The sequence below is a fragment of the Peromyscus maniculatus genome, chromosome 4 (genome assembly GCF_049852395.1).
Source record: "Peromyscus maniculatus bairdii isolate BWxNUB_F1_BW_parent chromosome 4, HU_Pman_BW_mat_3.1, whole genome shotgun sequence".
Taxonomy (NCBI): Eukaryota; Metazoa; Chordata; class Mammalia; order Rodentia; family Cricetidae; genus Peromyscus; species Peromyscus maniculatus.
The window spans coordinates 2698006-2710284 of NC_134855.1; the positions used below are offsets into that span (position 1 = coordinate 2698006).

At 45.1% G+C, this 12279-nt stretch overlaps 1 protein-coding gene across 7 annotated transcripts in view; it reads right to left on the reverse strand.

Annotated features, from left to right (window-relative positions):
• Rabgap1 (RAB GTPase activating protein 1) overlaps positions 1-12279 on the reverse strand; it is a 125885-nt gene that overhangs the window by 4918 nt on the left and 108688 nt on the right. For 5 of the 7 annotated variants that reach the window (XM_015986153.3, XM_076568475.1, XM_006992533.4 and 2 more), the window contains 2 exons: positions 6357-6449; positions 5851-5961 (listed from right to left, as the gene is read on the reverse strand). In XM_015986153.3, coding sequence (XP_015841639.1) covers positions 5851-5961; positions 6357-6449 — 204 coding nt within the window. The other 2 variants (XM_076568478.1, XM_076568479.1) reach the window with 2 other exon arrangements.

A 12279-nucleotide genomic window follows, 5' to 3' on the forward strand; every position in this document is an offset into this window, starting at 1 on the left:
CAGGCATGACATGAGCACGCTCAGTTGCCTGTTGATTACTTACAGACCGTGCTGGCGTAAACAGAGGTGCATGCTGCCCTTTCCGGTGACAGTTCACTACTTCCTCCTCCATTGCAAACCCAAGAGGCAGTCACAAGCAAAATGGAGACATCAGACAAGGAGACAGTAAGGAGAATACAGCTGGTTGAGAGCACTTGAGCACTGCACGGAGGAGGTGACTCAGTGAAGCTGACTTCAAGCATGGGTCAGCCAGGGGAAGAGCTGATCCAGCTATAGGCTTTGCTTCCACAGGAGCAAGGGTGGGGGTGGGGGGTCCTCTCCTAAGCTCCCACAAGCCAGGTGGCAGAGTTAGACTCTCCAAAGCACGTGCTCCACCACTCTAGCTGACTCTGAGCACTGTGCTGATGGGAAGGTGCGCTGAGGCTACTGGACTGCCATAGCCACAGTCCTCTGATGGGACCCCACTTGCTGCAGTTACTCTGTTTACATAAGCAGCTGAGATGAGACCATCTGGGGATAATATATGTATATGAATCCAGGCTTCTACTTCTAGTCATGAAGGGTGAATAGAACCAGATTCCCCTTCCACTGTAATCAGAAAGCTGAAAAACATCTGGGAAACAACTGGTCCCTAGGAGGGAAGTAGAAACCATGTACATTCTCCTATCACTGGGGCTTCTGTCAGAAGAATAATGTCTTAGACATCAGAGAATGAATGTCTAAAAGGTTAAGGGTCCTGGGTGGTTGAAGTGGCAGAAGCTGTGGGTGAGAGAGAAGTCACAATAGTCTATAATGTGACTGATGGAAGACCAAGCAAATACCTAATTAAACAGGATGCAGCAAAAGAGAAGAAAAAGCAAGCAAGATAGAAAACAAATTTCTATCTGGATATAACAAAGACAAAAGGTGTGTTAAAAGGAGAGGGTAGAAAAGATGCCTGCCATGCAGCACAGACAGACATAAGAGCAATGAGGATTGCTGTGGCCATTCCACAAGGAAGGAGACAATGGAGACATATGTAGATGCTCCCACTACATAAAACTCGGTAAGTTTGAAGTAAAATAGGTAAACAGCTAACAGGGCTGTCCTTATAAAGACAGTGCTTACCCAGCTTCATAATTTTTTTTTTAAAGATTTATTTATTATGTATGCAGTGTTCTGCCTGTATGTGTGCCTTCACACTAGATCTCATTATAGATGGTTGTGAGCCACCATGTGGTTGCTGGGAATTGAACTCAGGACCTCTGGAAGAACAGCCACTGCTCTTAACGTCTGAGCCATTTCTCCAGCCTCCCAGCTTCATAATTTTAAATGATGATTTTTAAAAAGGTTTGCAGTAATCTTTAAAACATGTAAGATAGTACAAAATATATAGATTAAATCTCCACAAAATAGAAAGAAATTAGCTCAAAACAGACATTAACAGAACAGTACAACAAAAGCTGGTGTTTGGAAAGACCAGCCTTACTGATAAACAGCCAATCAGGTGAGGGCAGGGGTGCAAAAGGAACACTGCTATAGATGTATGAACGAACGGCAGCAGCTGCAGTGCCACACCCTCGGTCACTAAGGACAAAGTTCTTCAGACAGACATAAAACCAAGACCAGCTAAGCAGTGCACACCTCTAATCCCAGCATTTGGGGGAACAGAAGAATAAGAACTACCCGAACTCCAGGCTCTAGTCAGCTCACAATTTCCTGAAAAGTAAGTTGTAAGCCTCACAACCAAGTTTACTATATCACAAGTTCAAGGCCCACTTGGACAATTTAGTAAGGCCCCTGTCTCAAGACAAATAAGAAGAGCTCAGTTGCAGCTCAGGGTAGAGTGCTAGCCTGGCATGTGTGAAGCGCCATGTTCAATTCTTACTATTATAAAACAAGGATGAAACTCAACTGGGACTTATAGGAATGTAATGTTAGTTTACATCATGATGTAACAAGTTAACAAAACTAAGAAAATATATCTTGCCATTATAACAGATGCAAGAAAAGTGTGTGGCAAAATTCAACAGAATCATGACAAAACTGAGTAAAGGTTTCTCTGCTCCTCAAAGTTGCCCCCAAAACTAATAGCAAAACGAAGCCATATCACCTGCTCTCTAAAGACCTTAGAAAGTACAGCAGTAGAAAAGGCAGAAGAACTGAAGTCTTCATTCAGATACAACAGTGTGTGTGTGTGTGTGAGTGTGTGTGTGTGTGTGTGTGCGCGCGCGCGCGTGCGCGCACACATGCAGAAAACTCAAAAGAAAAAAACAGCCCCACAGACCTTAACTAGACTATCAGATTTTGGCAAGGTATGGCACAAAATTACCTGTATTTCTAGAAATCTGTGATCAACTGGTAAGTAAAATTAAGAAAACACCACCAGCCAGGCAGTGGTGGTGCACACTTGGGAGGCAGAGGCAGGTGGATCTCTGTGAGTTCAAGGCCAGCCTGGTCTATAGAGTGAGTTCCAGGACAGCCAGGGCTACACAGAGAAACCCTGTCTTGAAAACCAAGCAAGCAAACAAACCAACCCAGCACCATTTGTAGCAGTGAAACAGGGGCAAGTCTTGTGCTGACAGGAACTGAAGGCATGTTAATACAAAGGTGACATGCCACAGGCTGAGGGCTCAGCTGCTGCTCACCTGTCAAGCCTTGCACAAATCAACAGATTCCATGAAACCTGGCTTAAAATCCCAGAAGGCATCTATTTCTAGAACCTGGCAGTAAGTTTTAAAAAGAACAAAGCCAGATCACTTAAATGACTTCATTTTAAGATTATATATATATAAAATAAAGCTTCTGTCCTGGAATAAGGATGGAACAGCTAGAGTGTCAATTAGACCAATGAAGGAAGAGTCAGTCAGCTGATGTTTGACAAGGGGGCTGAGGCCCTATAGCAAAGTCTAGTAATGGGCTGGCCCAGCGCCTCGCTCCCATGCTGTTCTCTGCTCCGATGCCATACTGTCTTAAGGCAGAGGAGCATCGTGCTACAGGGGACTGAGACAGTACCACCAGCCGCATGTCAGGGACCTTGTATAGGTTCCCTCTTCTCGAAACCCCAATGTTACAATTGTCACACCAGTGCACAGAGGAGAAAGATTTTCTGGGGTCACCAAGGAGTTAAATGACTAGACATTTCTCCACAGCTGTAAACAGCACAAAGAGGCAGATAACAACAAACACAACAGAGGTATGAGGGCAGATTCAAAAGGAATGAACTTCTTTTAAAGACTGAGCCACTGAAGTTACAGGACTGTGAGAGTACCCCAACTTCTTCACATCCCTTTCAGTGATGGCACTACTCAGGGAAGATGAACTGGGAAAGGGTGTCTGCTCAGAACTGCGGGGGCTGGTACGGGCTCCTATTGCCAGCCCGTTAGCCTGCTTAGAGTGTAAGCACTGGATTCAGGCCATCTGGGTCTCACCATGACGACGGCTCTGCAACTCCCTGGACAACCTGTGCTGCTTCCACTTCATGACCAGTGGAAGGAGACCGTCCGTGGTCCTGGACACTTGGCTGTTTTGTACAGAGTGCCTGGGACAAGGCCTACCACCCAACAGTGCCAAAGAAATGCCAGCTCTTACGGATCAGACTCACTAATCTTCTTTAGCTTGTGCTTGTGATGTAGTTAAAACATCAGATCATAGCTCCTTGGCTGTTTCTGTATCTATTATGGAGACAATCTGAGATCACAGGAAAGATCTCAGGCATTCTAGTGAGTTCCAGAGCTCTCTAGCTTTCTGAATATCTTTACCCTCTGAGCCTCATAATTATTAAAAATACAATTCTTAGCCTGGTGTGAAGGTGCACTTGAGAGCAGAGGTAGATGGATCTTTTTGAGTTCTAGACCAGCTTGGTTTATATAGAAAGTTCTAAGCCTGTTTTAAGCTCCATAGTAAGATCCTGTCTCAAAAGGGGAAAAACAACAACAACAAAAAACCAACAACTTCCTTCCTGGAAGAGGTAAGATAAGAGATTAGCAGAGCTCTGTGAAGTGCTTTAAACTGTGTCTGGTGCCAAGGGAGACACTGCTACAGTTTTCATTGTTTCTACTTCAGGTCTCAGGAGCGTAGCCTGGTTTTCTGACTACAGTGCCAGGATAAGACATCTGAAAAACAGGTTTACACTGCTTAGAGACAGGCTTAAGAATCCAAGTTCAGCCGAGTGGTAGTGGTGCTCCTACCTTTAACTCAGCACTAGGGAGGCAGAGGCAGGCGGATCTCTGTGAGTTTGAGGCCAGCCTGGGCTACAGAGTGAGTTCCAGGTCAGCCAGGGCTACACAAAGAAACCCTGACTCAAAAAAACAAACAACCGCCCCCCACCAAAACAAAAATGTAAGTCTAGAGTTTACCACCCCCATTAGATGACTACTATCACTGATTCTTACAGAGTAGAAAATGCCACAGCTCACGCTGATGCCCACCTAAGCCTTTGGGACCCTTCTTTCCTCTCACTTCCTTTCTGCAGCACCGTCCACAGCTGTGAAGAAGTGTGAGGTCAGCTCTGCAGCGCTGTCCACTCACACCAGCTCCCTCTCCTCCAGGCAGAAATGCCTGAGCAGTGACAACTGTGTGCACCTGACAAGCAGGCCTGTGGCAGTATAGCAGTGAGAGCCCAGGTGCTGTCACAGGGAGCTAATGGCCATGAACTGTTCTCACTGCAGCTGGGGAAATGTCTGCTAGCAGCTGGGATTCTGACCCACTGTTCTTTGCAAGCTTTTTTTTTTTTTTTTTGGTTTCTCTATGTAGCTTTGCGCCTGTCCTGGAACTCACTCTGTAGCCCAGGCTGGCCTAGAACTCACAGAGATCTGCCTGCCTCTGCCTCCCAAGTGCTGGGATTAAAGGCATCCATGTTTTTTTTTTTTTTTTTAAACAGTATGCCAAATTATGCAATCCCGACTCTACCTGGGCCACAGCCATTACCCCTCCTGCCTAGACCTCAGTGTCCTAGGTGGACAGAAAGCAGACTAGGTGATTACAGCCAAGGTCTGTCTGAAATTTTCAATTTCTGAAGAAAATGAAAAAGAACCAGCAGATACTGCTATATTTTCCTTTAATGTTTTAATGACTGCGAAACGAAAGTGTGTGTTTTCAAGGAAGTATATGACATGCACACTGTTTATGTACTTAGATAGATGTTAAGGACTTTCTAAAGTTCATATTCTCTCTAAGGATAGAATATATATATATATATATATGAATGTGAGAGGCCTAAGTATATTGCTAGGATCTTGTCAAACCAACAAAGAAGTCATCTCAGGGTATTGGGCCATTAAATCCAGGGACTTAGAAAAACTGTTGTTCAGGGGCCATATTCAACCTATCTCTAATTTTTGTAAATAAATTTTTATTAGACAACAACCATGTTCATCCTTTTATCTGTGAACTGTATTTGTATCAATGGTGGAATTAACTAGCAGCAAAAAGGACCTTAAACATTACTATCTTGCTACAAAATAAGTCTGCCAATCCTACGCCATGAATGAGACTACTTCCTCAAAGGGAAGCTCGTGGCACAGAAAGCAGAGAGCCCTTCTGTCAGGACGAGGGAGACAGACAAAACTCGAGTGTCTGCCGGTAGATGTAACAAAACCTCTGTGCATCTTAGTGTGGACTCCGGGAAGCTCTGATGAATGCTGCTAACCAACAGCATGAGAATTAGTAAGGCCCTCCCCACAAACAAACAAACCAACAAGCAAACAGCCCTCGACTACCTCTCAATGTCTGGGAGAACAGGCAGGCTCTGTGAGCACATGTGGAGGGTAGATGGCAGGGCAGCACAGCAGCGCTCCCTGACAGGGCAGCCGTCAACACTGAAGTCAGCGTCACTGCTGGCAGCTGTCTCCTCCCATCTGTCACACTTACGTTATCCAGGTCCTTCCGCAACGCAATCTTGCTGGTGACCAACTCATGAGCCAAGTCATCATTTTCCTGTTCCAACCTCATGTTGGCTTCTTGCAGCCGCCTATTCTCCCTCTGTAGGAGGCAAAGAAGTAGGTTATGGACATCAAAAACAAATCGAATGGAAATGATAGTTTCTCAAGGGTCAAGCTTCAAAAAAGTCTCAAGTCCTGTAAAGGCGTACACCATCACCGGCCAATCCATTTTTCTTAATAAACAATTTCTAATTTTCTGTCTCCACAAAGACACACACGACTAACTGAAGTGGCCGTGTTCAGCAGCTCTCTCTGGCTGGCTGAGGAAAGAAGAAGGAACCTGGGCGGCTGCTTTGAAGCAGAACAGCTGTTATTTTCTCCTTTGCAAACTCACTCTGAAAACCAGCCTTGAAACAGGGGAACTGAATTTTTTTTTGTTTTTAAAAGATTCAATAAAGCTAGTTACGGCTTATGAAGTAAAGGCTGTATACGAACCTCAAACCGCTCTATGGGGTCTTCCTGTTGGGCCTGCTGCTCCCTCATGGTGTGGTACTCCTTCTCATACTTTTTCAGCTTCTTCTGGCTAATCTGCCAAGGAAGTCACAGCACAGATGAGGAACCTGACGATGGAGGTGATCACTGCTACTGACCTGGGCAGACCCAAGTACTGTGGACATGGTGCTCACTACACTGGGATGCAAATCTTGACAGACAAATATAAGCCCAAGACTCCATCAAGGATATTTGGTCCCCCAAGTTAATAATAACACTACTCTACTATGGAACACCTACAGGCTTTGCCTATGTAATTTTGGGGTCTGTTTGATCCTAGTAATAATAATAAGCCACCATTTTCTGTAGCACACACCAGCGGTGTCACTAAATGCTTTACACCTGAGCCCCTCCCTCCCCAGGTACACCACTTCCTCATCTGAGGCATCAAGAGGTTCTGTCTTATGACTAAAGATGTCAAGAAGGGATGACGGTAAAGTCTGGGCCTGAAGGCCTGGCTACTGGGTTCCAGTCAAGGCCCAAGCCCTCTTTCCACTATGTGTTCTGCATGTTTCTCTTTGCCTTAGAAGCAGATCTCACTGTTCCACTGTGTCCTTTCTTACTGTAATCCATAGGCTGTAGACAAAGGATGCTCTGAAACTACCATGCTTCCTTCTCTCTCTCCCCAAGTCCTCCTCCTCCCTCGATTTTCATGCTCTATCATGACCAACCACTTCTCTTTCTTCTGGGGAATCTTTGCTTTCTTCCTATACCTATCAGTCCTTGATGTACTGGCAGGCACTTCTTTTGCTTCAATCCTAAGTAAGAGTGAACTTCAAGATTTAGCTCTCCTTTGTTCAATTCCTTCTAAAAGCTAACTCATTCTGTTTTTTTTGTTTTTGTTTTGAAATTTCTATATAACAGACCTTGCTGTCCTAGAACTGGCTTTGAACCCAGAGATCTGCTTACCTGGGCCTCCATATTGCTGGGATTAAAGCTGTGCACCACCACGCCTAGCCATTTTCTGGTGTTTTTAAAATTATATAAACTACGAGCTCTAACAGACAGCATGATGAAGCAGACATGTTCAGTAAGCATAGTGCTTCTTTGTTCTCAAAGCTCTAGTTATCAGCACCAAATGTCTCATTTTCCAGTCTGTTCCTGGCTCACAGGTCCAGGGAACTGCCGATGAAGAAATCCATGCAGAAGTGGGAGCAGGTGCACATCCGCAGCACGCTGTGGCAGCCAGTGCCTGCATTTCCTTCTGGTCAAGCTTTGACCCAGCTCAGGCATCCTGGAGGATCCTCTCACTGGCTCTGACTTCTGTATGGTCTGTTAGCAGATGTGCCTCAACTGGAGCTATACTCCTGGAGTCTGGCATTGCTATCCTAAAGCCGGTGGTCAGGGTGTAATCTTTGGCTCTGGCTACAGTTGCCACAAAGATGCCCATTAAACTTTTATTGTGGTCCTAAAGTGATTCACCAGAACAAACCAACAAAAATCATACCCAAATAAAACATCTGTGAGATCAGTAAATTCATAAACCAATTCTATCAGGAAATAATTGAGGCTCATGGGCAGCATGCTCTTCTACGGGTGTTCTTCTCAGTCTGGGCAAAAGAGAAATGACAGCAGCCAAGACAAAGGCTCTCTTGAGCTCCTTCTAAAGAAGGAGCAGACACCATCCCCTGTACAGCATCTTCATACACCTTCAGGGTACTTCAGTGTTTCACTCTCAAGCAAGGCTAAGAAAGAATGAACACTTTCCTCATAACCACACATTTTGAAAGGCTAATTTCCAGATTTTATTATCTTTGATTGAAACTGGCAAACTCGGCATCCTTGGTGTCCAGTGAGGTATCAGCTCCTCCTGGAACCTAGCCAAGATCAGTTACTCAGGTGCCGCTTCCTTCCTGCTCTGTGCTCCATGTCTGTTTTGCTTGCCATGCACCTCAGTGTCTGAGCAATACTTGAACAGGACTCAGTCAGGCCCTCCTTCAGGGTCTGTTATGGGCCATGTTCTTTCTACAGCATTTGTGACGCAGGAATATCTAGATACCAACATACACATACTGCCAAGACAGAGCTCTACTGTGACATTTCTGTCATACAGTAGTCATGAAAATACTTAAGAAACACAGTCTCCACTCAGACATCCACGACACATTTCTCATAGTTAAACTTGGAAGGAAAGATGAGTTAGGAATTCTGCTCCAGCGCTCAGAAGGCTTATGTTAGCTGACTTCTATCAGAAGGCTTCCAAAATTACAGCTTTACACAAGGAGGTACTGCCATCCTTCAGCAAGACTGAAGTTGTTTTAAGTTTCTTTCAAGAAAAACCAAACTCCTGGTCTAAGTGTGGGGTGGTAACTGAAGTGAAGCAGGCTCATACCTACTGTAATCAGAGCTCTGAGGAGTAGCCCTACTCAGGGTTTCCTGAGCACATGACCCCTCTTCTCCCTTAGCAAAATACTCCGTAAATACCTCTGTAAATGCTGTGGTCGTCAGGTAAGAATCTCCACATTAGGGAGAGGGTGAAGACCTAGGGCATGCCAACTGGTTCATTTCTTAATTTTATTTTTACATTATTTACACTGTTCTGTGTGTGCACACATAGGTGTATATGTGCCATTACCACACGTGCCATGCATCACATTTGTAGGTCAGGGGACAACTTCGGGAGTTGGTTGGTTCTTTCCTTCCACCGTGTGAATTCTGGGGCCCGAACTCAGGCTTGTCAGGCTTGCTGAGCCATCTCAGTGCCCCCAACTTGGTATGTGGTGTAAGTTCCAGTGTGGTTCAAACAGCTCTCCTTTGGCCATTCATCTGTCACGAGAACTGGATCGTGCACTCTTAAACGTGTGCTTCTGCCCGCTGATTCTGGTTCCCAGTCAGCCTCTGGAGCAGACAGTGCTGTCAAGGCCCATGCAGATGGAGAGAGGTGAGTCACGGTGGCTGCTGACCCGGGTTCTACTGAGGTGCTCTGTGAGCTCTCTACCACAGCTCCAATCTTGGCAGATGACTCGCTCATCTGTGAAATACTAACAGTGCTTCTGAGTGTGTCTAGGAGGCTCTCATCACAGAAAACCTCTATGTGCAGCACATAGGGAGCCTTTTCAATAAATAGTAACTGCTATTTGCTGTGGCAATTATTATCTGGCAACCTATCTGAAAGAAACACAGCAGCTTCCTGAATACACTGTGGTGGTTTGGAAAAAAAATGACCGCCAAAGGGAGTGGCTCATTAGGTGTGGCTTTGTTGCAGAAAGTCTGTCACTGAGGAGGTGGGCTTTGAGGTCTCACAGATGCTCAAGCTAAGCCCAGTGAGACAGTTCACCTCCTGTTTCCTTTGGATCAAGATGTAAGGACTCTTAGCTCCAGCACCATGTCTGCCTGCATGCTGCTTTGCTTCCCGCCATGATGATAATGGGCTATACGTCTGAAACTGTAAGTGATCCCTAATTGAATGTTTTCCTTTCTAAGAGTTGCTGTGGTCATGGCATCTCTCCACAGCAACAGAAACCCTAACTGAGACAACGAGTATGTATCAAATCACTTAAATGAAGTCTACTTTACACAGAAAAACATGAACTATCCTGGTCCTTTAGAAGAGCAAGTTTCCAGAATGCCTTAAGAAAGTTTTCCAGGGGTAGGAGGTGACCTGGTATGGGAGCCACAGGGAGTTCAGTGAGGCTGCCTGTTAGAGCTGCATGACAAGATTGAATGTCTGAATGATCTGGTAGGTTGTGGGGACTAAACAAGAGGTCTGGTGCAGGAGGGATCCTAATGCAGAGTAGGATTGATGATGTAAATTTAAGGAGTTGGACACTGGCCCTCCTTCCAGCTCAAGAGTGCTTGGGAGAGATAGGGGCGTGCCTCTGTACCTGCTACTTTATTTACGCCTCAGAACAGTTTCCTGAGGTGGACAAGGCAGAGGGTATTGCCTCATTTTTTTTTTATTTATTTTTTTTTTATTTTTTTTATCAGGTGTGACATGCATAAATGAGGTTCATGGGCAACATCACAAGAACACAGTCTGGGTGACTCTTATTTCCTACCACCTCTGTGCCAGCTCGTTACTGACCTGAACTAGCATCTGATGACGGAGGCAGGCCAGGCTGCGCCAGAAGAGCCTGCGCACAGCAGCTGCTCACGGCATCCTTCTTTCTCTCTCACTACAACACTGCTGTCCAGTCTACCCTGCATCACACAGCAGACAGAGGCCCAAGGCTGGCTCTCTAAAATATCTGATGTAATTAAACATATTAAAGTTCTGAGCTTTTTATTTGTTCAAATAGCTCATACTCAGATTCCTTTAAAGATCATGAGACAGAATCAGGCATCTGAATCTAACCCGAATGCTTTTCTATAATACAAGAAAAAATTAGTAGCCAAGGCCCCAAGAGCCGACAGCTAAAGGGAACCTAGCTTGTTAAAGGAGGAGGCATGTTTGCTGTTGGCCTTGCACTAGCCAGCAGCATGTAGGGCACGCTACGGACAAAAGAGTCACTAGAAACAAGGCACACGTTTCCTCACTAAAATCTAGTTCTACAATGGATGCACTCATGAACAAAACACTGTGGTCTTACCTAGCATTAGAGAGTACCACAGCTTTCGGGACTGTGTTCAGAGAGCAAGTGTCCATGCTGAGACAGGTCAGTCCTTTATTTACAGCAAAACACAAGCACTTTTAAGAGTATGGATCTACTGGGCTCTTATCTTCAGGTCATCCCCTACTGACAGCATTGGCAATTCACCTCTATACTCTAGGCATCTCTAAACAGACCTTAGAGGTCACCACGAGGATTCATCTCACTATGTGAAGCATTTTATTTTCTCAGAGTCTGTGAGTACATTAGAAAAAAAAAAAAAAAAAAGATTGAGGTCACTATCCTATAACCCTTCAGATTTCTCCACACGCTCACTACACAAATGGTCTGGACAGAAAAGGAAGCACAAACTGGTGTTGCTTTTAGCTCACGAGAAAATCCTGCATTCCAAAGGGGTTTCTGTCTCCCCAGCAGCAAATGGTTAAGACCTCAGTAGTCCAGCCATCGCTGGTTTCTGCAGTAGTATCTTCTCTTACAGGCAGCCTCAAGTCCTGCACATTCATGTCATGTCTGAAATATCACATTCTCAGGATGCAAAGGTTCACAGGCTCCACTTTGCTTAGGCAGGATTCTGTTATAAAAGAGCAGAGGCTTCATCTAAGAGACTAGCTGAGCCACCTCACAAATGACTCTTCATCTAAACTAGTCTTACATCTCACACTTGTTTAGACCCTATTCTGTCCTTCCCTTGACAGCAAACAACATCTACACAATTTAAGGCTGGCCAGGAACTGGGGATCCTCCTGCCTCCAGCCTTCCAAGTCCCGAGATTCTAGGCAGATGTCCAACCCTTACATATTTCTTGAATAAAAAATTAAAAGGCCTAGAAACTCTTTTTCTCACTTTCCTTACTCTTAAAAATTATGCATGGCACACGAGTATGAAAGTGTCACAGAGCTCCTAGGAAACTCACGAGGGGGATGTTGTGTAGCAGTGGGAACAGTTTTCTCTCTGTCTACTGACTCATAAACAAACTGACAGGATTGGTGGACTGGCTGGTGAGCCTTGATAACACACTAAGCTTAACATTAAGAGCCGTGGGCTCTAACTTCAGTCCTGTGTTAGCTCATCTGAAGACAAAAAAAGAGAAGGAAGACATCAAGTGCCCAAGAAACCAAAAGGATGGGCACAGGAGAAATAGAGAGAAAATTAAGGCTCACAGGCCCCAGAGAACATGGAGTTTTTTAAGCAACACACCCATCTTGTGGCCATTTCAGAGACTGCCTTAGCAAACTTAATCCTCAGTGCACTTTTCCAGAAAGGACAGGGGGAATAAGGAGAGCAAGGGAGTACAGGGTCAGATGCTGGGGCTTCAC